At 41.2% G+C, this 25,906-nt stretch overlaps 1 protein-coding gene across 6 annotated transcripts in view; it reads left to right on the top strand.

The window, feature by feature from the left end:
• The first annotated feature begins 2,236 nt into the window (after positions 1-2,236).
• Positions 2,237-25,906, top strand: part of cadps2 (Ca++-dependent secretion activator 2) — a 218,898-nt gene continuing 195,228 nt past the window's right edge. For 3 of the 6 annotated variants that reach the window (XM_088079645.1, XM_088079646.1, XM_088079644.1), the window contains exon 1: positions 2,237-2,946. In XM_088079645.1, the coding sequence (XP_087935771.1) occupies positions 2,602-2,946 (345 nt within the window). In that variant the 5' untranslated portion in view covers positions 2,237-2,601. The remainder of the gene's footprint in view (positions 2,947-25,906) is intronic. The other 3 variants (XM_088079649.1, XM_088079648.1, XM_088079647.1) reach the window with 1 other exon arrangement.

The raw sequence follows: 25,906 nt of genomic DNA, 5'->3' as shown, positions 1-25,906 counted from the left end.
TTGTTAAACTGTTAAATTGTAGTTTTTGTGATTAACTGCATGTGTTTTTTAATATTTTGTTCACCCTTATTAATATAAGTGGACAAAATGGCTTTCTATGTAACATTTCCAGCTAAAAAAACGAAAGGAATGTATGTTTATAATTATATAGTATATTAAATTATTAAAATGAAAATGTATTAAATAACGTCTGCAGGTGTGACTGTTTTCCATCTCTGTGTAATTTCCTGGTGCCCTGTTGTTGTTGCTGTTTAAATTGTGAGATAAAGTGCCGCCATTTGTTATTTGTTATTATCAATAAGCGCATTATTTTTATTAACCATGCATTCCCTGTGAGCGTACATCTTTAAGTTTTTCTCTTCTTTCTCTGGTTCAGTGCGAGTTAAAAACATGTTGCTTTCTGTGTCCAGTCAAAGATTGTCTATGTAACAGGAGGTATCACGCAGTTAAAAGTGGGTGCTCATCATCACTGTGTGTCTTTGAAGGTAAACAGTGTGTTTCACTGTTGGGTGTAAAACTGCACAAGGGGGACAATGACAGTCTGAGACAGCAACTGAGCTATTTTACAAAAACACTTTATTTTCTGCATATACAAGCTGTTTGAATTCAGCCTTTAAGAGCAGAATTCACCACTGACAGCGCTATAAGTATAGCTAGAAGGGACTGTTTGTTAGGGAGGAGGGGGTGGCACAAAAGGGGGAAGCATATCAAATAATTCTTTAAGCATTGTAGAGGGACATATGATTTTATTATGTTGGCCTGGAGGAGGGGCATACAACTTAAAATGGTTGCATTTTATATTTATTTATTGTCCAATTTGAAAGCAATAATTAAAAGTGCCAGGCAGAAACTGTAAAAGCAAAAATTACTGATGGATTCTCAAATTTCTGATGATCCTTGAACATACCATGTGCAACATACACTTCAGTAAAAAAAGACCTTAAAATTCTGAGTTTATTTCTCACATTACATTACAAGTAACATTCGGATTTTTCATCTCTTAAATTTATGACATTAATCTTGTAATAGTGCTACTTATTCTTTAAAATGTATGTTTTTTCTCATAATATTGTGAAATTTTCCTCAAAATTATAACTTCATTCTTATAATCTAAGACTTGTTTTTCTTTAACAATATTATGTTTAATATATATGAATATGTGTGTATTTGAACATGAATATGGATATATAAGTGTTTGTATGTAAGTCTGTGTGTGTAAATCTGTGTATGTACATATGTTAAAGATAAAGATGATCTATCTATCTATCTGTATATCTAACGTGGCCATAATTCTCTGTTTTATAAATGGTTAACCAAAATCACATTATTCTATATGTCTTCTTTAACATTCAGCCAAAATGGGGGCCCTGGTCAGTCAAAAAAATAATCTTTTAAAAAAATGTCTAAAAAGTAATCAAATAAAATCTACATTTTTTTTAAATGGCCAAAATAAAACCGTTTGTATGGACTAACTGGCATGCACGACAAGAGTGAAAAAAGTTCAGCTCCTGGATTTCGTCATGCATTTTCCACTACTTGCTCAGGGAGACTCCAAGAAAATAGACTAAAATGCAAAAACTGTTACAAACGTCCCCAGTCTCCCCCAGTATTATTTTACCACTTTAACTCCTGGATTGACATTAACTGCATCACCAGAAGTTTCTCCACTAGCATTTAAACCTCCGAAACTTGAACAAACTGGTCTGACCTCTTTCAAAAACATGCAAAAACGTAATGAGCAAATTGGCAAGAAATTTCCCGCAAACTGCAGAAAATAAATAAAATAAATAAGTATCTAAAAAGTAGTGGGGGTATTATTATTAGATACTAAAAAACGAAATAAATATGTCCACAAAACTATATTTATAATTCTTTTAATTACATGTTTAATATTGTGTTACAGATGATTAAAAATTATATATGTTTAGCACTGTCTTGAAGACATTTTGTTGCTTCTGTTTTTTAACTTAGTTTTTTTTGTTTCATGCTTGTTTTCTGGTAATTTTCTAGTAAATGTTTAAATAATTTCTTGGTAATATTTGGGCCATTTTTTTTTAGCTGCTCGTCGCCCTACCATGTTTTTGAAAGACATCAAGCCAGTTTGCTTCGGATTTAAAGGGTTAAATAAAAGATCTGAATATGAAAAAATAAATAAAAAAGACTCGCAGTGTTTGGCGAGTTTTCTGGTTCCTGAAACTCAGTCAGAGTGAGACCTCTTCGCTGCTGTCGTCCCATCTCCGGCTGCAGCTACAGGTTGCTCACCTGTGTGCTGGAGCGCTCACTCACAGAGCGCGCGAGCTCCGTGCAGCAGCCAGTGGCAGCGGGCGCGCGCTCCCATTCCAACACTCATATTCCCAGTGCGACGGAACGAAGCGCACGCGACCGCAACCTCCAAACATTTACCGGGAATCTTTCTCCCATCCGGGAAAAACACCGACGCCCCTCTCGGGTCGTGGCTTTAAACAACCGACGGCCGCAGCGGGGACGCAGCGTCGGTCGGTGAAGTGCAGCCGTTAACGCCACGTCGACTAAAACAAACAAACTAACGCTGAAACAGTTGTTCCCGTCTTTGTTTTGATCGATCGAACCGGGATTTGAAGCATGCTGGACCCGTCCTCCAGCGAAGACACCGGCGGGGAGTCCGACCCAGAAGTTGTGCAGGAGACTGCCCGGAAACAGGCTGCCTCCTCGGCGGGGAAACGCGGGAGCAGCAGCCGGGCGGCCGGCCAGCGGCGGCAGTCCGCCGCACCTGGAGCTGCACCCGGCAAAGGTGCAAAAGACAGCAGCGCCACAGGTGAGGAGGAGGAGAGGAAGGAGCGCGAGCGGATCCAGAAGGAGGAAGAGGACAGGAAAACTAAACTGCAGATCTATGTGTTCGTCCTGCGGTGTATCGCCTACCCGTTCAACGCCAAGCAGCCCACCGACATGGCCCGGCGGCAGCAGAAGGTGAGTCTGCCCGGTCTGCATGCACCTGTTGTCTGGTACGAAGGAAGCTGCTAGCGAACATCCATGAGAAATATGTTAATTTAAATCTGAATCTCTTATCTGTCAAAATGTTTGAAATAAACAACATACGTTTCAGTGGTTTTGATATCACAAGAAGCTAACGATTAATTCGGCATCAGTTTTATCCGCCATTAATCACTTATTTCAACAAAAGAGTTTATTTTCTTTTCGAGTCTCCTGTTGCTTCCACGTTCTTTACCTTTCAAAACACTGCTTGGCGGGCGGCGTCCACCAGTGTGATCCAACTGCTAAATTTCAAATATCTCTTAAACAAGCGCTGCATATTGTATGAAATCAAAGCCGAATTGAAAACTCACTTCGCCTGTGTAATGCTGGCTCTTTAAACGGTTTGTTTTATGTCTATCTGCTTGGTTTGCCTCATGTCAAGTTAAAATTGAAAGAAATCCGAAGGGAATCTGGTAAAGACATTCGAGGGAACTGGGAATATTGTTGTTTTCGGCTCATTTAAGCTCCCTGCAGTCTTTTAAATCGCCTTGAAAACATGTCAACCAGCCTCCATATGATACAAACATTAACTCATTCAAACCGGGTTATCCACACATCAGATCAGAAATTGGGGTAATGCTTTCTCAAACCATCACTATTACAGAAAACTTCATTTAAGTTGCTTCCACATTCTTGCTGTATTAAAACACTGCTTAGAGGGCAACATCTGCCAGTGTGATCCAACTGTTCAATTTCAAATATCTCTCAATATTAGTGCTTGGACATCCACCTCACCTGTGTAGTGCTGTCTTCTGGTTGTCATATGTACCTGCATGTTTTGCCTCATGTAGAGCTTAAATGGAAAGAAAGCTGAAGGGAATCTGATATGGTGATAAAAACATTGAAGAGAACCGAGAGTATCTGTGATTTTTAGCACTTGGCAGTTTTTTGAATCGCCTTGACAACGTGTCAAAGAATCAACCACCCTGTGATACAAACATTAACTCATTCAAACCAGGTTATGCATACATCAGATAAGAAATTGGGGCAAAATCCAATTTGGTTTTATTGACTCCATGCTCAATGAAATCTATATTTGTGCCAAAAGCCTTTAAATGCAAACCAAAAAAACACATGTAAACTGCCATTTTTATAGGATTTCCTTTCCTTAAAATGCTCTCACATTAAGGTGATTCTGTTGAATTCGCCTTAACTTCCTGCTCGATGGAAAGCAGACGCAGCTTTGCATTCAGTCTGAAGTTGTAGAGTGGATTTTGCTTTCTGGGGTCCGTGCGTTGGCTTGCAGGATGCACTGTCATGGTCCCCGGCTGCACCACATTTCAGTGCCATTCAGCTGATTTGGTGCACAGCTCTATCCGGGTTTGCCCACGTTAGATTCAGATGGATGCGTCTCCGCGGTGCTGGAGGGCCTGGACCTGCGAGCTCTCACTGACGAACACGAACAGGGAATCCGACTGAAGGGAATCCCACTGAAGGGCCCCCGTGCCGTCCGGTCCCGCCGGGAGGCGTGTTAATGAGCGTCTCCTAGCTTTTGATTTCTATATGCAGACAAGGCGTTTTCATGATGAATCTGCTGCGACAGAAGGCAGACGTGGGAGTTTATTTGTAAGTTGAGATTATTAAACCCAGGTCACGTTAATGAGACTGAAAGTTGAGATCCAGCAGGAGAAATCGGTCACTTTTTCGAGCATTAATTTCCACTCAAACCCCATGATGGAAGTCCTGCTTCCCGCGCTGATTCATAAATAAACAGTGTGAATCCATTAAGTGAGCTGAGAATGTGGCATTGATTTCTTGTCTCGCAGAGGAAGTGGACTTCCTCATGTAGCAGGGCTCCCGGGGGAGGCGGCAGTTTGAATCCCCTGACTGTCGCCCTGCAGACCGCTGCAGATCACTGCAGGGCGGAGGGGATCGATAGCACACTCAGGATAACGGCTGATCGGCAGGAGTGCATTTACCTGAGGGGGAAAAAGTCATCGGAGGGCAAACTGTGACAGGAAGCAGATCCGAGGAAAAGCAGACACTGTTTTTACAAACTTTCCACTTAGTTTTGAGAAGAAATCCTCCAATCTGAGATAAGATAATCCTTTATTAGTCCCACAGTGGGGGAATTGTTCCAGCAGCTTTGAGGTGCAGGATAAAGACGAACAATACAATAGTAAAAAATAATTACAAATATGAAAAATATTGAATAATAAAAACAAGGTGCCAACAACTCAACAGTCTAGAAAGTCTAGAAAATAAAAATATGTACAAACAAATATGTACACCAATTGTGCATAGACGATGTTGTTGGATCAGTGCTGGGACAAATATTAACCTTCTGTTAAACTTCAGTTAATATCCCGGCTAATAAGTGCTTAAATCGCTGAACTCAGCAGGCTTATTTTTGGGACAGGCGTGTATATGGGACGGGCTTTTAATTCCGTTGACACAAAACTTGCTCAGCAAAGACGGAAATACAGTCAAATTATTCATTTAACCATTTGAGATCTGAGCAAACTGGCTTTATTTTATTCAGAAACATGGGAAGAAGCTAATGAGAAAGAAAATGACCCAGAGGTTAGCGAGAAAGTCAGAGTTCAGCTACGCTGCAGCTCTTCGTCTTCACCTCCCCGACCTGATGCGACCCGCCTCTTTGTTTGTTTGTTCCACTTCTGGTTTTGTCTCTTTGCTTTTGGTTGCTGTTACCAGCCTCAGTAAATAAAGGGTTAAATATATGCTCCTGGTGGCTATGGTTCAAAACCTGGGAAGTGGAATAAGCCAGGATTTTCCAGGTATCCAGGCTGAATTTAGAGATTTATTCTGTGTAGAGCTGTAAGTATTCGGTAATTGGACGGGTATTCAGTTTTTAATTTAGGCATTCGGGTATTTAATTTTTTTGCAGAGGACGAATGTCATTTCAGTGTTCCTGATCCTGCTGCGCCTGCCTCAGTGACGGGAATGTGAAACCTCAGGATGCTGTATTTGTTTATTCATTTATCATTTCAATTTTCGCTGAACTTTACAGTGAAAAGTTTCAGGATTCTTTCTGTACATGATTTCAAAACATGAAAGTTTCAATTCTGATGAAACATCGGCTGCATTTTTCACTATGATGATGCAGACACGAGCAGCCAATCACCGCTCGTTTCATCAACGTATGTACGCACGTTATGTGTTATGCCGTAAACCTTTACCTTGAATTCATGACTATTTTCCTCGCATGCCTTCAGTAAACAAAGAATCCAAAATGAATAAATCTGAATAATTGATAAATAATGATCGTTTTAGGGTGAAGTATTTCTTTAAAGCAGTTATAATAATGATTTAATGAGCACACATATGCAGGACTTTAGTGTTGAGCTGTGTTAGAAATGAATATTTTCCCTCCTAATAATTCAACTGCACAGAAACTTAAGTCGCCGTGTTGAATCCTGTCGGTTTCCCGCTGGCCGCCGTGCCTCTGGAGGCGGAGTTAATGATGCAAGCCGGTGCTTAGCGCACAAACTCAGCGCTCAGCGGGTTCACTGTGGGCCTCTGTGATGCTCGCACCTCAAGGTTTCACCTCCCAGAAAAACACATTAATGATGACATGAGTTGTTTTTATGTGAAACAGAATCAGAGTTCAGTTTATCTTCATGAGCGTAAGAAAAAACTGCTGCCGAGTATTTTGACTTTTTATAATTCTTTCCTGATGCAGTGAAGTTATATGAATATAATCCTTGAACTCAAAGATGGAACCTCACACCCTCTTTGGGTTTAGACTTTTGCTCATGAATCGACAAAACAGTCTCGCCTCAAGGTTCATTTAGTAACTGATCTGGAGCTTTTTGGGTATTTTGATCGATGACTTAACTTTAAACCTCACGTGCTGCAGCTGGTGAAAAAGCCGAGGCTGAAAACTTTTTATTTTCCACAAAAGTTGTCAGTGTAAAGAAGTGTCTTTTGACGTGTGTTGGACTGTGGTTCTTGAGGTTCATAACAAACTGGAGCCCTGAGTTTCCACCGGTTGCATGTGTGTTGTGTTACGGCACCACTGCGGTTTTTCTCCGTACTCTCTCATCCATCAACTCCCATCGGTTGTGGTTTGAGTGCAGCACGGTGCAGCACTGCCGGATCAGCTGGAATGGCGAGACCAAGGAGGTCCCATGGTAAATCGCTGCTGCTGCTGCGACGCCGCTGCTGCGTAGCTGCTGCGTCCCTGCTGCTGCGTCCCTGCTGCTGCGTCGCTGCTGCGTCCCTGCTGCTGCATCCCTGCTGCTTAGCCGCTGCTGCGTCGCCGCTGCGTCGCTGCTGCGTCCCTGCTGCGTAGCTGCTGCTGCGTGGCTGCTGCTGCTGAATCCCTGCTGCTGCGTCGCTGCTGCTGCGACGCTGCTGCTGCGACGCTGCTGCTGCGACGCTGCTGCTGCGACGCTGCTGCTGCGACACTGCTGCTGCGACACTGCTGCTGTTTCTTCTAAAATCATAATCTTATAAAACAATCACGTGGTGTTTTTGTGATTTTTGAGGGTTTCTTTTCCAAACTGGAGAATTCACAGCAGCTCTGCTCATGGATGCATCCAGTATTTATTCGTTGCTGTCCCCTTCAGCCAGATATAAATGTTGTATTGTGGTTGCTGATTTTACAGGTTTTCTGGTGTTGGTTTAACGTAGTGACATCAGTCTGCTGCGTATCGAGATATGAATCACACTGACCGTCAGCTCTGACGGCTTCAGGGGAAGTTTTATGGAGAAACTGAAGTGGAGAAACCAGCCGTGCAACATCGAGGCTTTCCTTGTTTACATAGTTTAAACGTTGGATGAATGAGCTCTGCGGCGTCCTCTCAGCTTGTTGTTTAAAGGATCTCTGCTTTTTTGTGAAGCAGAGACTCTGGAGCGTTACAAAAGCTCAGTTTTGTCTCGGCTCGTCTGTCGGAGGTTGTCGAAGGTCGCCTGAGTTGTAAGGGATCCAGAAAGTAATAAAAGGTGCAGGAGCACATAATACCGTGTCCTTTCTCTCCGCCGGGATTTTGATTGATGTTTTTGTGAAACTAAACAAGCGTCTGATTTTGAGGAAATCTTCCAGGAGCAGATTAACATGTTGTAAATCAGGCGAGAAGAAGGAAACGGCCCTGGTTTCACCCGAGGCCTCCAGGATAAATTAAGGGATGTTTATTTCCCAAAGAGCACGACGACTCAGGTTCATTCTTAATGCTGATTAATAATTCACATTTCAAGTTGAATAAGCAGCCGATCAGGCTCTAACCCCCGGAGCTACACATCTGACATGATCTGTGCAGGACTTTGACTAAACCGTGCGGTGAGAGGAGAAGTCGATAGTAATTTTGTTTTCCTTTATTTTTTTTTCACTTTATCGGTCTAAAGGGAACAAAGAAATCTAGTTAGAACGTCGTTACGAAGGTACGAGGGACGGATGTGTTTTGAGAAAAAGCAGCATGTTGGAAAGTTTAAATCTCCAAAGAGCCGAGCCTCAGCACTTTTCCCGCCCTTCAGTGGAGACAGATTGATTCTGCGGCTGCGGCGGCTGATTAAGATCTCCAGCAGCAGAATCCTGAAGCGAGTTTTGGTTGATGTGCGGCTGGTAGCTGCAGGGAGGCAGAGCAGCAGCAGCTCGGTCGGACAGCTGCCTGAAGCGACGGAGGTTTAACCACCTCGCTGCCTGTCACATCACACTTTGCTCTGAGCTCTTTTTCTGCAGAACTTTCTGCCCGGCGTCTTCTTACCTGTCTGTCTTCAGAAGTGGACGAAGTGTTTTCCACATCAGTGAAGGAGTGAAACATTTATGCTGTTAGTGCCTCGGACCTTGTTGCATCGCTCAGCAGCGTCTCTGAACATCCTTTAATCTGTGCTGCAGCCTCGAGGCAGCGGCGGAGTGTAACTCAGTATATTTATTAGTCCTGTACTTAAGTGGAAATTTAAGGTACTTGCACTTTTCATGTCACTTAATTCTGTTACTCCGCTACATTTTAGAGGGAAATATTCAATGTTTTACGTCACTTTATTTATCTGAACACTTCAGTTACTTTACAGATGGAGATTTTTGCATAAAAATATAAGAAGAGTTTATAAAATATGACATTTTGCTATAAATTTAATTAGTGTTCATACAAGTGCAGCTACAATGATTAGTTGATTAATCAATCAGCTGATTCATCATTAATTGGCAACTATTTTTATAAACATTTGAGTCTATTTTTATTTTTTCATTCACGTGTCGAGGGTGTTTTTTTCTAATTTTTTTTTTTACAAATCTTTATTCATTTTTTAAAAATAATTCAGATTTTTTTGTGGGCTTTTTTTCTTATTTTAATAAGTTTGCAGTTTTGGCTGTTCTTTTCCTATTTTTTATAATATTGAGGTTTTTATTGAAGATTTTTCTGCATTGAGTACTTTTACTTATACCTTATATACCTTATACTTTTACCTTATAATATGTATTTGCCTTTTCTTAAGTAGCATTTTAAATGCAGGACTTTTACTTGTAACAGAGTATTCTCCATGATTTAGTATTTGTGCTTTTACTTAAGTAAAGGATGTGAATACTTCTTCCACCACTGCCTTAAAGGTTGTCTGATTTAAAATATTGAGAAATGCATGTGGAACCTGGATGAAGACCACTGTTTGCCAATAATGGAAATGAGAGAATATTTATGCATTCATTTATTTGCGAGATATCTTTCATGAAATTAAGAGGAAATGCCCACCTGTTGTGTTTTCCTGCCTCTCAAACATCGGAAGCCTCCAGTCTTCCCCCAGTTTTACTGTTTTTGTCCTGTTTCCAAGCGCGGCTGGCAAACCGAGCAGGGAAACCGTAAGTGCAGAAACCCCCTCCTGATGGAGACCCACGCACCCCTCCCTGCACACATCTAATCCCCTGGCAGCTGTTTATTACACAAACAAGATAAACAGCATCTCCTCCTGCTTCTCTGCTGTAAGAAGCCACTTCTGCTGATGTGGAGGCTCCTTTTTTTTTTTTTTGTGAGAGTAGTGGGCGCGATTTTTGGCCACACACTTGCTGGAGGCGACTTCCGTCCTCCTTTGTCATCTCTCCTTCCCCTGTCAGATTCCTTGAGATGGAGCTCTTCTCAGAGGGTTATGTAACCTCTCCTCCTCTTCCTCCTCCTCCTCCTCCTCCTCCTCACGGAGAAGTGAAAGGATGTCTCAGCAGGGCTCCAGCAGAGTGGGGAGCTCCGTGAAGAGCATCAGACAGCGAGTCAGCTCGGCCCTGCGGCCAAAGCCGGCCCTCACTCAGCTCACACTGTCTGCAGTCAGCAGTTTAGTACAGTACAGTACAGTGAGTTTAACCCTGTGCATGAAGGGTTTCTTTTTCTCCAACTGGTATTTTAGCACACAATATGGATGTGTGTGAAATGTCTAATCAATTTGCTGGAGGCTGCGGGTTCGATTCCGGCCCCGACCCTTTGCTTGTCAGCATGTCATTTCATTTAAATTGTTCCTCACAGCAACTTGATGAATCAGCTGGTCCGCTTTCACTGCCGTGCTTTCAAAGCGTGCACCAGGAATAAATAGAAACAGCGTCTGATGAAAGTTCATGTCACACTCCTGCAGCCAGTAAAAACAGCTGTTTTATTGGCTTCAAATCCCAAATGTTGCCATGTTGGTGCAGTTTTAGTCTTTTTAAGGGAATATCTCCTTATCAGCTCAAAAGGAAATCAGTGACTGCTCTCCCCCTCTGCTGAGATATTGAGTGGCTTCATTACTCAGTTTATAAACATAATATTATATAAATCATGCTATTATTTATTTAAGTTGGGTTTAGTGCTGTGACTTACGCTACTTTTGCAGGTTGAAGAGGGTGGTTATACGCATGTCGCGTAGGTGCAAAGCTAGAAAAAAGCAGCGTTCATGATGAAAAAGGTAACGCCTGCACACTTACTTCATGCGACACAATTTTATTCAAACACTGTTTCAATCCTTCTTTGATCTTTTTCAGGTCAAAATGACTTTGCCTTTTTAGCTGACGTCCGAAATAAACTAGATGTGCAGGAGTTACCTTGTCCCACATTTAGGCTACTCTTAAAATTGCCAGAACGTGACACAAGGACAATTGCAGCTTCAGCCAGTTTGCATAAATCAAACCAGTCTAAGCTCGTACAGCAGACCAGTGAGACTGGACATCGACCCAACTCCACTTACATTTACGCTACAGTTTTTGTGCTTCAAGTATTGATGCTGAAATATGCACAGATTGTGTTCGCTGTGCAGGAATCATCACAGTCACTCTGAACACACGAGAGGACTCGGTACAAACGGCAGTAGGTATAATACAGTCCGGTACAACAAACACGGCTGATCACACAGATGAGTCATCTGTCTGACGCTGAGCCAAGTGTGCCGTCGTTCTCTGACAACTTTCACTGTTTGAGCGTCTGTGTTGAGACATGAGATCTCATGAGTCCCAACCAGGAAACGCCTGGCAGGAAAGATGGAGGGAGTGGCACATTGCATTGTGTTTTCTTTCCTTTTTCCTCAGAGGAGGTGAGGTGAGGAAGGAAAGTGAAAGAGACAATAGAGAACAGGACTGGGACATAATTGTGTTTATGGACATTTTCATAATCAAGTCTGCCTCTCAGCGAGTTTTTACGTTTATAAATGTTAAACGTCTTTATTCTTTTAATCACAAAAAGTGTTGTTCTGTTGTTGATCACAGTGAATTCCAAAAACCAGATATTTGCTTCCTGAACAGAGAAAGATAATGAGGCAAAGATAAGAAAGAAGGAAATACACTGCAAGTACCTGTGAGGATGTTTGTTTCTGTATCTTTTAGATGATTTGATACCTTTACATGCGCCTCATTTTGCTGTACTGTAAACCAGCGGTTTGCAGCTGTGGCTCAGAGGCAGAGCAGGTCGTCCACTAATCTGAGGGTTGGCAGTTCAATCCCCGATTCCCTCTTTCAGTCAACATGTAAAAATATTGTTCAGCATGATACTGAACCCCGGATTGCTCCTGATGGCTGTTCCATCAGTGTGTGAGTGTGTGTGAATGCTTAGCAGGAGGCATCTTGTACGGTAGCCTTGGCCATCGGTGTGTGAAAGTGTGTGTGATGCTTTTATTGTGAGGTCTACGAGCGGGATGTCTGAGTGAAAAGTAATTTCGATTCCTTTGTATGTCAAGTACATGTGAAGAAATTGACAAATAAATCTGACTTTGACTTTGACTTTGAAATGTGATTGGCTTTTGGTGCTCAAGGGCGGGGCTTAACGATAGGTCAGTTGGCTTTAAAGCCTGTTGTTGCTGTTGAGGGCTTGGTCTTAACCTCAGAATATGCTGCTAACGGTGTGCAGCTATAATTTACAAATTGCTCTCGCTTGGGAATTATGGCTCCACATTACATGCGTGGATCGGCATGAATATACAAACTGTAACAGCTGTAAGACCAGCTGTAAGGTTTACATTAAAAAAACTCAAGTTTTCAGCCTACGAAGCTCTGTGTGTGTGTGTGTGTGTGTGTGTGTGTGTGTGTGTGTGTGTGTGTGTGAAAGAGACTGTTTTTTGCTGCTGTGTAGCTGCAGAGAACTCATTAAAATTGCAGCACCTTTATTTTCCATGTTGGTTTTGTGAGTTCAGACACAGCAGTGAATTCTTTACTGCTCCATGTGTTTTTCCTGCTGCAGATTTGAAACAGAAATTCAACGTGTTCACACTGATTATTTTGTGTTTGTGTATCTGTTGTAATATAAATGTGGCAACATAAAGTACTGATGTAATCGATTATTAATGAGTCAAATATTTGATTAGTGACATGAAATGTTATGTTCAATCAACAGTCCAAAACACAAGATTTAGTGTACAGTCGTAGCCAGGCGTCCAAAATTACATGGCCCAGAATCAGCCTGAACTTTGCATGCAGCAAGAAAAGAGTCCGGCCGTATCCGGCTGCTCGACTTATCTGAGACTTGGGATAAGTGATGCCCCAGGATTGGGCCAAAGAAGCGGTCCCGATTGCGGCTGAGGACACTGCCATCTTTGTGCCGTTATAAAAAATGACCTGGACCAGCACTGGCCCAAACTCGGCACGCCGGAAGAAACTGGTCGGTCAGTGTCCGGTTGCCGGACTGGGATGAAACTCGGCATTAAGGACACCCCAGAACTGGTACCAAATAAACTGTCCCGATTCCAGCTGATGACACCGCCACCATTGGGTTATTAACAAAAATGATATGGCTCAGCATCGGCACACTCAAAGAAAGAAGTCGGGTCACGTCCAGTTGTTGGACTCGGCTGAGACTTAGATGGGCCACATCTGGCTGCCTCAATCAGCCGAGACTCGGCATGAATGATGTCCCAGAGCCAGGTCAAACAAACTGCCGTTATTGGGCCATTATCAAAAATGACCTGGCCCAGCACCGTCCCAAACTTGGCACGCAGGAAGAAATTAGTTGAGCTGCGTCTGGCTGCCTGACATGGCTGAGACTCGGGGTGAATAACGCCCTAGAGCTGGGCCAAATAAACTGGTCCAAATCAACTGGTCCAGTTCTGGCTGCCAACATTACCATCACCGGGCCATTCTCACAAATGACCTGGCCCAGCATCAGTCCGAACTCCACATGCCGGAAGAAATGAGTCGAGTTTATATGCTCGACTAATCGCCTCAGCTCCAGAGTTTGAAGCAGCTTCCTGCTTTCCTGCTGAATGTAGCAACACTTTGGTTATTTTAAGCTGTTTGCATCAGCGGTGACCAATACCTGTATTTTTTTCTGTGTAGTCAGGACCTTCTTTCAATTTGTCCACCCACAGGAGCAGGTCCAGAAAGCGCTGCAGGAACCCTTGTTTTTGAATGAGCACATACTCAAAACATGCTGACGGGGAAACCTCTCGCTCTCCGGCGCTCTCTCTCCTCACCTACACAAACCTCTCGGCTGAGAAAAACAAATTACAACAGAAAGGCAGCAGCGCGCCGAAAACACCAGACTGATGACACATAGCCGTGTGTGATGATATGAGGGGGAGTTCAGATAAAAACCGTACAGCTTCATATTTGCAGCGTCGGGTTGGACTCAACTTTTTAGAATAATGATATTTTATTTTTTATAACACCTTTCAGAACAAATGTTACAAAGTGCAGAGCAGTATCGGCAGTAAAGGTAAAAACCATAAAATAAATATTAGAACAGATCTTTGGTTCTCACTTTAGGCATTATTTTTATTTTTATACTTTATGGAGAAAAGGGTCTTGTGTGGCTGTTTGTGAAAATATTCGAGACTGAAGACTTTTCGAGGTTGTGCTCATGATTAGGTTAGTTTAAGGTGTTTTTATTTTTATCTGTCAGAATATTAACCCTTTGAAACCTGTACCAAGGCAAGTTTATTTGTTTTGGCAAGAGACCATTCAAAGTGCTCACAGAAATTCATGAAACACAATCCTTTCACAAGTATTGAAACCTTGAACCCTGACCTAATTGGTGAGACTTCTTTTAAAAACATCGGAAAACGAAGCAATGAGCAACTTGGTAATCAATGTGTAACAAATTAGAAATAAGTAAATGTAGAAAGTTATTTGAAAAAAGCTGGGGAAAAATGTCCAGGCAAAAAACCAAGGGAAATAAAAAAAATAGTTTTTTAAACACTTTTTTTCAGTTCATTTGTGTTTCTTTTTAAAAAAATTCTCCTTTTTTTTAAACTTATTGTCAGACTATTTTCTTTTATTTTTTCAAAATAATCCAAAAAAATGTTTTATATCAGTTACTCACCCTGTGTTATGTTGAATTCTTTGAGTTTTTTTCACATGCCTCCTTTCTTGTTTGTTTTTTTTTTTTTTTTGCTTATTTTATTTTATTTTTGCTTATTTTTTTTATTTTCCAGTGATTTCTGGGAATTTTGCTAAACATGACACCTTGATGAAAAACCTCCATATTATTTGCATCATAAACAGACGTTTATGGCAAAAGTTGAATCAGATTGTGGAGGTTACACTAATACAGTGGCCACTCAGTGTCTTACCAGCCAGGTCACGCAGGGTTAACTTCACGCTGCCTCGAACACTCAGACAGCCGCCTTCATCTTCGCTCCTCCGGAGGCCGCTGATATTTATGACTTGTCATAAATAAATAGGTATTGACAGGTTGAGCGGCTCGCATCATGTCCCTGTGTGGCAGCCGGATCAGCCCGCGGTTTCGCTCGGTGCTTCTGGTGACTAATGAAGTCCCCCGAGGCGTCTCCGCGCGCTGCTCGTTTGTCGAGACGGCGGCCTGCTCTGCGGTCCCCCTGCAAACGCTCCTGAGACTTTTTTGTCTCCGCTGCGATGCCTCCACGTTCTTGTGCTGCAGAGTGCAAATTTAGATTTCTGAAAGAGAAAAGGTTTGTTGAGTAGCAGCTTCGCAGGCTCTCGGGACGACTCGCACAGGTGTCGAGTTTGTGCAAAGTATCATTTTAGATTTGCTTTCTTTGCTTTGATGCTTCGTTTCTGATTCGGAGTAATTAAGCTGTCGAATGCAGAAACAGAAAAGCAATCGTACGCCGTATGTCGTGCGTTCTTTATTATCGTTCCACGTCCACCTGACGCTCTGTTAGAGGCTGCTTCTCTCAGGAACAACACTAAATCCTCTCACTGCTAAACTTGGTAAAACACTTCAATGGCCGTAATCCACCCTAAAAAAAGACATACTGTAGGTGTCTCATGTAACTGGTATCTGTCAGCTGAACATGGCCTGGCAGCAGTCTGTAGAGTCATGACGCCCTCAGTCCTCCATCAAAGTGTCACTCAGCTAGTTAGCTCCAAGGCTGAAGTCTGTCTCTACCGGAGACTGATGCACTGCCAAAAATTCAAGGGAAGTTACAGGCAAAAATAAAAAAAATCGTCCAGGGCCCAGATAAAATGTTTCTTTTCACATTGCACGAATGCATTAACAAGCTGTTAGCAGCCTAGAGACGGAGAGACAGCTTTGCTATTTGAAGCTCACGGGGCAAAAAATGTGACGTTTGTCCTGAAGGTGTCTTCAGACAGAACGACGAGCTAATTTAATGCTGCACACAAAGTCAATAGAAAGATTAGTAGACGTGGATTCGCCCAGGGCGGTGCAATCTGAGTTAAGAGGTGTCTGAACTGCAAATGTTTTTAACAAGCAAATAATTTGCACTTTATGAATCTGCTTCATGAATGTGGGGATGAAACTTTGGCATTTATTTTATCCCATAAATCAAACAGTTGATTAAATAGACAAATTACGCCGCTATTTGGGTATACAATAAAACATATGAAGAAAAAATATACATACATATGTGGTTGTGTCAAAAATACAGTAAAACACAATGAAGATTAATATAATAATTCAAATTTACAGCACGTCTTTTAGAGCCTGTCTGTAAATAAAAGAGGGCAGCATCAAAAAACCACAGTTAAATCAAAATATCACATACGAAGAACAATGTGCAAGTATTTGTTCTGCTTTTGTCAGCGTCTCATACATACCTGTCCACCTACAGGTGTGCAGAAGCTTTCGCCCTACAATATAGTCATTAAAAAAAAAAGGATATCAGCAATTTTTTATCGTCTTTTTTCTTTTTTTTGGACTAAATTAACACAGCATGCAGACAGAAACGATTTCTGCTCTGAACTGGTTCTCAGCGTCGTCGTGGTTCCCAGAGCAGTGGAGCGTGAGCAGAGACTCAGTCACATGTTTGGGCTGCTGTGCATCAGCACAGTGTGATTCTCCTTATTTATTTATTTTTGTCTTTTCACAGGAAGCTTCTCTATCATGTTGGGTATAAAAACGGAGCTCCAGCAGTGCCGCAGCTATTCTTTTAATCGATTTTTCTTTTTAATGTTCAGTTATCAGCAGCGATCTATCAGCCCCCAAATGAGCATAATTTAACTCTCAAACAAAACATTCGATTTTTCTTTTTTAAACTAAATGTTTCCATTGTATAGGTTTAATATTCATTTCAGTAAGATGATTTTTGGCTTTAATCAGCCCACGCAGCCGTGTGTGTTTCTCTTGTTCCTTTGTATTCTCATGAAGTATTAATTGAGTGGAGGTACTGTAAAGCACAAAGGCTCTGCAGATCTCCGTCTGTGAAATGGGAAATGACACCTCTTGTATTTGCAATCAGTTTTCTTTTCATAGCCGAAACCCTTCAGACCAAAGTCACGTCTGATTGAATTTCTCCCTCCAGGCTGCACTCATCCTGTTTTAAACCTTTTGAATTACCTCTCCATTTGTCCGTCATCAGACTATCTTACATTATTAACCCCATCTGGAGCTTCAGCCCTCCGTCTCGCCATCATCCATCCACCCCAGGCCCGTTTCAGTACTGCTTTGAATGGGGGATGCAGTAAGAGATGTTGGTTGGTAATTGAAAAATAATCGAAACTGACATTCTGAACCTCTAACCGATGTAATCTTGCCCATGTCGGTTATTTCGGTTATTTAAAAATTCAGTTAACCCTTTCCCCACCGGGAATCATTTTTGCGGATTAAACAGCCGATGGTCCGACAGCAGCGCAGTGAGACAGTCAAACAGAGCGCAGCTTCTCCTCACAGCACCAAAGTGTCTGTATGAACAAACAGCCAAATATTCGGCTGTACAAAGTGACTTCAGATTTCTACAGACTGCTAAGTTTTAGTTTCAGGTTCAGTCAGACTTTGGATGAATTATTTTGAAACGCCTGAGCGCATTGCTCCGTGTCTCATCCAGCCGCTCGCGCTGAGCTCTTGTTATTATTACCAGGGGCAGATTAAGTGATCTGGGGGCCCGGGGCCACAGACACATTCCCCTTTTGTCAAACTTTCTCTAACTGGGGATGTTGGCAGGCTCTTAGCAGCTATAGGAGAAGTAGGCCTACTCAAACCTTTTTTTTTTTCCAAGAAAAACGATTAATAGCACGGCAGAGGTTCATGTCAGAGTCCTGCAGTCAGGAGAGGTTGGCCTATTATCAGCACAGTGTGCTTATATTTATCTGAAGTTTGTTTAAGATGGAGCTTTTAGTTCTTATATACTGCTGGAAAGTGGAGGCTGTTGAGAAAACTCACTGTGTTGTTGTGTTCAAGGACGCTTTGACATCAGATGTGTGAGAGCATCTGAATAGAAACCTTTTTAAAGCAGAAAAAGAACTAAAGTCACATTATCCTTCACACTTTGGTGCCATTAAGCACCCCAGTGCGGCCAAACTCTCACTCTCTGAATCTGTCTATTTTTTGTTAATGTAGCTGTTTGTGTTGGTTTTGCAGGATCTGTGACATCAATAATTTCTCCAGTTTACGGCTGTGGATTCAGACATGTTTACAGTTTCTCACCTGCGGTGTGCCGCTGAGATTTGGATGTTTGATATAAGACATAGAAAACAAAAAAATCAACTTTTAAATATGAAAAAGAAAGCATAAATGGGTCACACTGGGGCATTTTTTTACCCCCTCATTTATTTCTCCCTCGGGGTTGAAGACATTTTTCGTCTTTGAACCGCGTTAGTTTCAGTGCTTGATCAGGTTCTCTGCAGCAAACAGGCCGTGTTTTAACTCGCTTTGATCCCTCCACCCTGCAAATATAATGATCACCCGCGGAAACAGGGATTATTTTATATGCTTTCCATGCAGAGCCTCGCGTTTAACTCGAGCCATACTGATGAGTCCAACGTTACCTTTAAAGAGGGGGTGTTTGTCTTTTACTTCATACCTCTGTGTACTGCAGCCTCCACCCAAACAGGCTTTTTCATGTTTATTAGCATAATGATGGAGTTATTCATGGTGACCTGCAACTCTGATTAACTGCCAGTATTTCTGGCCACTTCTGCACAATTTACATATATATAAAATTATATCTGTAAGGTAACGTACAGCGATAAAATGTTATTTTATCGCTTTTTTTTTCATGTCAGTCCTGTTTTTGTTCTTTTTCTTTCTTGTGCAACTTTCAGGAAATTTTCCTTTTAAATTTTAAATGAATTTTTTGGTAATTTCTTCTTAAGTTATTTATTGTCTTTTTCCATATTTTTGTGAGAAATCAAGCCAATTCGCTCAGGTTTCAAAGGGTTAATTATTTGAAAATACTGCAGTAAAGCAACTTCAAAATGATCAGAGGCCGGGCCGGGCATAACTGTTTACATGACAAGATGCAAAAATAAATAAATCAATAAATATTTAGATTTATCATGTAAGTTTATTTATTTATAAATTATATTATTATATTTTATAAATTTGCTCTTTTACTTTTTTGTTGCTACTTTTCGAGAAATGTTCTTGTGAATTTTTACTAATTTCTTGCAAATTTTTCTGGGTCATTTCTTTTTAAGTTACTTGTTGCCTTTTTTCCATTTTGTGAGAAATCAAGCCAGTTTGCTCAGGTTTCAAAGGGTTAATTATTTAAAAATACTGCAGTGAAAAAACTTTAAAATGATCACAGAGGCACTTGTTGGACTCTAGTCCTGACCGGGCATAACTGTTTGCACGACAGAATTTGAAAACACATACATAAATAAATGTTTAATTCATTGTTTTATGCATTGTGGGTAATGTAGGCATGAAGTTGAGGTTCTAGTTGGCGCATTTTTGGACGTTGGACAGAGCCAGGCTAACTGTTTCCCTCTGCTTCCAGTCATTATGCTAAGCTAGGCAAACAATGTCCTGATTGGCTTTGTACTTAACGCTGAAACACAGAGTGAGATTTTTAACCCCGTTCTGAATTTACAGCCTTCATTTTCACTGAAATGACACAGTTTATGACAGCAGAGAGAGGACAGAAGAGGAGAAATGAGAATAGGAAGACTGAGGTTGACTTTAAGTGTTTTGGCAAACTGTCTCTCAGGTTTTTCATGGCTGGTTGTCCCCCTGCAGCGTCTCTGCTCTCTGTTGATAAAGACACACACACAAAGGGCTCACGCTCCTTTACGTACAGTTTATAACTCAGAGTGGCAGCTGCCCACATCGGCCTCGCTGACATCAAACGCTCAAATACTCCCAGATATTTCCCCTCCGTCTGCTGCTGTTTGTTGTTTGAGCGGCTGTAAAATTTCATGTTCTGGAAATAATTGTCTTCCTCTCTGGGACGCAGAGCCCCGGACTCATTAACGGACCAGGTGTGTGAGGATGTGTCTGCAGCAGGCGGGGAGCTGGAGCTCACCTTTTCCATTGTTGTCATGTTTTTGCATTGACAGCTGCGGCACAGCGAGTTTGGGCTGCCGTAAATCAACATGCACCGGCCGCAGAGTGGAGCGAAAACTCCCACAACCAGGCTGCGATTGGCCGTGATCGTGGACAGCTCCAAACACACCCGCTGATGATCGGTTCTTAATGTTTCCCTGCTTGCACTCTCTGCCAGAGAAATACTCAGTGTCTTGGCACTTTGTCGGTACAGTGCGAGTGTACGGATAAATTCCTTCAGATTTTTTTATTAAATCAACCCTTTGAAATCACTTTTCTTGTGCTGCATTCAGACGCCCTCACAAGTATTTAAACCTTCAAACTCTTTCTTTGCAGGAAATTGGTTTTTTTTTAAAAAAGCTTGGGAAAAATGTCCAAAAAATATCTATTATTATCATAATTATATATTTTAAATTATTTTACAGAATTGTCATAATTTCAGTCTCTTTATTTTATTTTATATTTTATTATTATTTTTTAAACCTTTTTTCCTGTGGCAACATTTAGACAGGAATGGTTCTATTTAATACAGAAAAGTCTTTACTTTGTGTTTTTTAAATTTGATATAATAACACTGTAAAAACGAGCCTCTTGTACATGGATCCTCAAAAACAAACGAAAACGCTGTAGTATACATGCCAGACCAGTAGTTGGCAGTATAACTTAGCATACTAACTAGATATAGTAATATATACTATAATATACTAAATACTTACTTGGCACCGCATGCATGTGTGAAGTGTGGCGGTGATGTCACCGTTTCACAGGATCCGCGCATTGTCAGTTTACACGGTGACAGAAGACGTTGAGTTTTCAAAAGTTTTCAGGCCCCCAAAATGCTGTTGCCGTGTAAACGGCCCCTAAGATGGTAGGTCATTTTTGGGTCAGCAATAACCAGTCAGTTATTCAGTAGTTATTCTAAGGCAGCGTGTAATATACGTGATGCAGAAGACAAAATCTGATGTATTTGCACTTTTCATGTGAAGCAGAAGACAACACTGAATCATGAATTTTTTAAAAGAGGTGTCAGACTTATTTAAGACCACGTACAGCAGCACAGTGATGTCAGAGATTGTTCTTCGATGTTGGCCTTCATGCACTCGTCATACCGTCATTTTTTTTGTTTTTAAGGTGCTTTAACAAGTTGGTTATGTTGCTTTGCAGCGCAGACACAAGCCTCACGCACTCTTCGCATGTGGTCCAATCAACGGATGGTTTTAATTTTGTGCTTCTGAAGTGGCAACATTTGGGAAAGTTTTTTCACAGGCTGCTGCTGCTTTCATCAAAATAAATGAGGCCCTGCCTTGAGTGCAGTATCCAGGTGTTTTAAGACATCCATCAGTGCTGCATGTAGCGACATTTCAGCTCTTCTAAAGTGAAGGCTGGCTGTTAGCTCAGGGAGCGCGTGCAGCAGAGATTTCTATATTTTAAACTTTGATATTGCAGTCGTTAATAGATGGTCGTTGGATAAATTGTGCAGCCATGTGTAATGCTACACAGACACAGACACATTTTGGTGTTTTTAACATGAAGAAAGTACTGTGGTCTGAGACTCAGCCCTTGAGTAGCATTTTGTCTCCTCTGTGCAGAAATCTTCCACAGAAGATCTGATAGGCCTGTCCTTGTGATGTCTATCGTTATCGTCGAGCAGCTGCAGTCTGTCATCATGCTGATCACATGACAAATACATGCAACATATTGCTATTGTGTGCAAAAGAAATGTGGAAAACCGTCACATCTCTGTGAGACTCAGCACTGTGCTCTCAGTAGCCACTCGTTGCTGTGGCATTTATTTCCTTTTTATTTTTGATGGCAGCACTCAGCTTTCACTTTCCCTTCGCACTTGAACTTTATTTTTATCGATGTCAGTGAGCTTTTGAGTCAGAGTCAAATCAGAAATCACACACTTTGAGCTGTGATTTACCACGCGCTAAAGAACATTTTATAGTGCTCTTAATGACTGGATAGTACTGAGATCAAATCACACCTACTGTAGTGTATTTTGTGGTAATATAATCAGAAAAAACTGCATGGGTTTATTTTCTGCACCACATCATGAAATACTTATTCTGAGGACGTGTGCTAGAGGAGTTTAGACATCTAAATGGAAATTCAGTAAAATAAAACGTTGTGGACTAATTGATATAGTGATGATTAAGGCTGGGCGATATGAAGTCTTATCACGATATTTTTTTTTTCATATCAGTCGACATCAATATATATCACGATATACATCAAATCACTATTTCTGTCAAACTTATTACCATTATCTCCACTTGTTTTGATATTTATTTAAGTGTTCAAATTCACATAGTAAAAATGTACACCTCTAATTTCAGCAGTGGTCACTCGACTTACAACAAACCCCAGCTATTCTCTAATTTAATAAAGATAAGATGATTCACACTGGGAATTGTTTTTGTACTTTTAGTATACATAAGGTGCCAGAGTGCCTAAAGCAGCATCAAAATAGAGCTGGTTTATCAAAAATGCCAGTGGACGAAGCCCGCAACCCTGTACCGAGGTCCTACCTAAGCCCCTACGTCCTAAAATCCCAGAAATGTCCTGAAATCCCAGAAATGTAGAATGTCCTAAAATCCTGGAAACATCCTAAAGTCCTAGAAATGTCCCAAAATCCTAGAAAGGAGCCAAAGTCTTAGAAATGTCCTAAAATCCTAGAAAGGAGCCAAAGTCCTAGAAATGTCCTAAAATCCTAGAAAGTAGCCAAAATCCGAGAAACGTCTTAATATCCTATAATGTCATAAAGTCCTAGAAATGTCCTAAAATCTGAGAAAGATCCTGAATCCTGAGAAATGTCCCGAAATCCTAGAAATTTCCTAAAATCCTAGAAAAATCCTTAACATTTCATTCAAGAACCATTGTTGAGGCCTCTAAAAGTTTGCTTTCACTCGCCTCTTTAGAAGCTGCTCCTCTCATCTGTCGATCTGATATACAAACTCAGAGAGGGGAACAAAAATTATAAAAAAGAGACACAAAAGTAAAGCCCGAAACACTCCCTCATCACCTCCATCCTTCACCTCCAAACATAGATTCTAAATGTGTGTAAAGCACTGAATTAATTCAGATTTTACAGGCAAACTGGTGTTTAAACACGAGGAGGTCTTTGATGTCGGGAACAAAGATGGATTTGGTCTGGTTCCTGCTGGTTTAGCACATACAGCTGTGACAGTGGAGCTCTGTGTGTGTTTATGAAACAAGGACAGCTTTGCCTAAATTTATGCCGCCTGTTTGTGTCATTTTGTCTTTCAGTTAACTTCATGCAGTAGTTTTGTGACTAAAATTTCCTGATCACACTGTGAGATTTTCCTTTAGATATACAACAAACGTCAGATCAGTCTAATTTGGTTTGGACCGAACTGTCGGACAGATGGACAAAGATAGACTGTGTTTCTAAAATTTAACGTACTGCCTTGAATATCAGTCGTCCCTGATCATAAGTCAGCCCCTCTTTTTTCCAGAGAATATTTTTTGAAATATTTTACAAAAAGTCGTGCTGGAAAAGTTTCCCTCGTACTTGAAGCCTTTTCTCTTGTCAAAGTGAAACATGAAATACTTCCGTGGAAGCCGGACGTAAAATCTCACATTTGCGCGGCTCGTCTGTCAGCCTCCTGCTCTCGCTCTCTGCCGTCAGGCTCTTCAAGCAGTCAGACTGATTTTATGTGGCGCTTAACATTTATCAGACTTCAGTCTCTTTGAGCTCCTCACTGTGACGTGCAGTGACGGCTGTACTTTTTGACCTCTTCACAGATGATTCGGTCTCTGTGGTCCGTTTCTGCAGCAGAGATCTCGACTCATTTTTACTCCTCACGAGTCATTTCCTCTGAGGCAGAATACATCCTAGATGAGCGATCTCACATTTCTGAAGGGTGAAATGGACTAACGTAACGCTTTTATAGCTGACTCACTTCAGGAGTCGCACTATAAACGGACTAAAAGAAACTCGCGTCACGTTCAGGTGTGCGACTCTCAATAATATCTCTCACGAAGCATTTCTTTTATCGGTTGGGCCTGTCGCAGCAGCCCATACATATCTCTAGGTTTTTTCTGATTTTTTTTTCTGATTCTAGGTTTTTCAGGACATTTTTAGGATTTCTTTGTTGGATTTTAAGGACTTTTGTAGGCTTTTGTAGACTTTCTCTGATTTCTAGGGTTTCTAGGGTGTTAGTACATTTCTCTGATGTAGCAGGATTTAGGATCAACTTTAATTTCAATCCTTCTTAAACCACGTTTAAGAAAAGTGACAGTAAATGTACCTGGTACCTTGACTTTGGATGTTTTTAAGAATGCAGGACATTTGTCGAATTTTAAGACTTTTCGAGGATCTCAGGATGTTTCTTGGATTTGGGGATGGATCTCAGATTTTAGGATGTTTCCATGAATAGGATTTTAGGATATTTATATGATTTCAGGATGTTTCTCGGATTTTGTGATCTCGAATCTTAGGATGTTTCCAGAATCTTTAGGACATCAGGGACTTAACTAGGACCTCTGATGGTGATGGGGATCCTCCACTGGCACTGCTTTTTAAAAACAAGCTTTATTTTGATGCTGTTTTATGCACTCTGACACCTGCGTGTACTCGTACAAAAACAGTTCCTGTTTCTCAGACATTTCTAGTATTCAGGACGTTTCTCGGACTTCAGGACACTTCTAGGATTTTAGAATGTTTGAAGGCTTTTGGGACGTTTCTAGGATTTTAGTTCATTTCTCAAATTTTTTGACCTTTCTGGGACTTTGTGATGATTTCAGGATTGTAGGACTTTTCTTGGGTTTTAGAATGTTTCTAGGATTTTCGGACGTTTGTAGGATTTTAGGACTTTTCCAGGATTTTAGGACATTAGGGGTTTAGCTAGGACTTCTGTTGAGGCGTGTTGATTGTCCACTGGCACTACTATTTAAAAACAGGCTTTATTTGGATCCTGTTTCATGCATTGTGGCATTTATGAATGCTAATAATATAAAACAACACCCAGTGTGACTTTATTATTACTGTGAATTAGAAAATGGATCGGGGGCCAGATGGCGACAAAAAGTTTCATCAGGCGGAGTTTTGCTGGCTCTCAGGCTGTTGCTCAATCTCAGTCTCTCTCAAACTCTGACAAAGCTCCGATCAAACGGTTAAACTGAACTGATCAAACATAAACCAAGATTTTGTTACTGCGTTGCCTATTTCTGGGCAAAAAATGTTTTCAGGAACATGTTTTAGCTTAATTTTTGACGTAATACAAGACTGATCATTACCAGCAGGCCACCATTGTGGCAAATGGGCAAATTGGCTTTATGTCACCGACCAGTTGGAGCATTTATTGGTCTGGTGCTGCGCAATGCATTGTGGTAGTTGTAGGTTTTTTACCTCTTGAACAAAAGCAAATGCCACAGTCCTTTTTCTCTGTTGTCTCTGCACATGTAGCGTCTATTTCAAAAGTATTTTTGTCTTTCTGATGCATAGACAGTTTTATGATAAGATCAACTTTCCAGCACTGAAATACCTCTTTTTTTAAGAGGGCCAGTCTTTCACCACTTTTTCAGACATAATTTAAAGCAAAAATATTGTCTTACATTAGTTCCATTAGTTTTTGGATTAGAACTGCACTCAGCAGCATGAAGGATGAGCCTCTCTGCTGATGCTGATACTGAAAGCAGCTCAAATAAATGTAGCAACAATGCCGGGAGCTGTACAGTCACTTTATGAAAGCATCCTCTGTGGAGGGCTGCGGACTGTGTTCAGGATGCTTTTTCAAATGTCTTGACGTCTCCTCAGCCTCTCGTCAGGCTCCGACGGACGACAGTGGAACGTATTTTGCTGGTGATGAAGTGGTTTGAATCGGATTGTG

The sequence above is a fragment of the Plectropomus leopardus genome, chromosome 7, assembly GCF_026936395.1.
Source record: "Plectropomus leopardus strain MGB_pleo_1.0 chromosome 7, ASM2693639v1, whole genome shotgun sequence".
NCBI lineage: Eukaryota > Metazoa > Chordata > Actinopteri > Perciformes > Serranidae > Plectropomus > Plectropomus leopardus.
The sequence above is the reverse complement of the archived record's forward strand: the minus strand, read 5'-3'. Positions and strand labels throughout refer to the sequence as shown.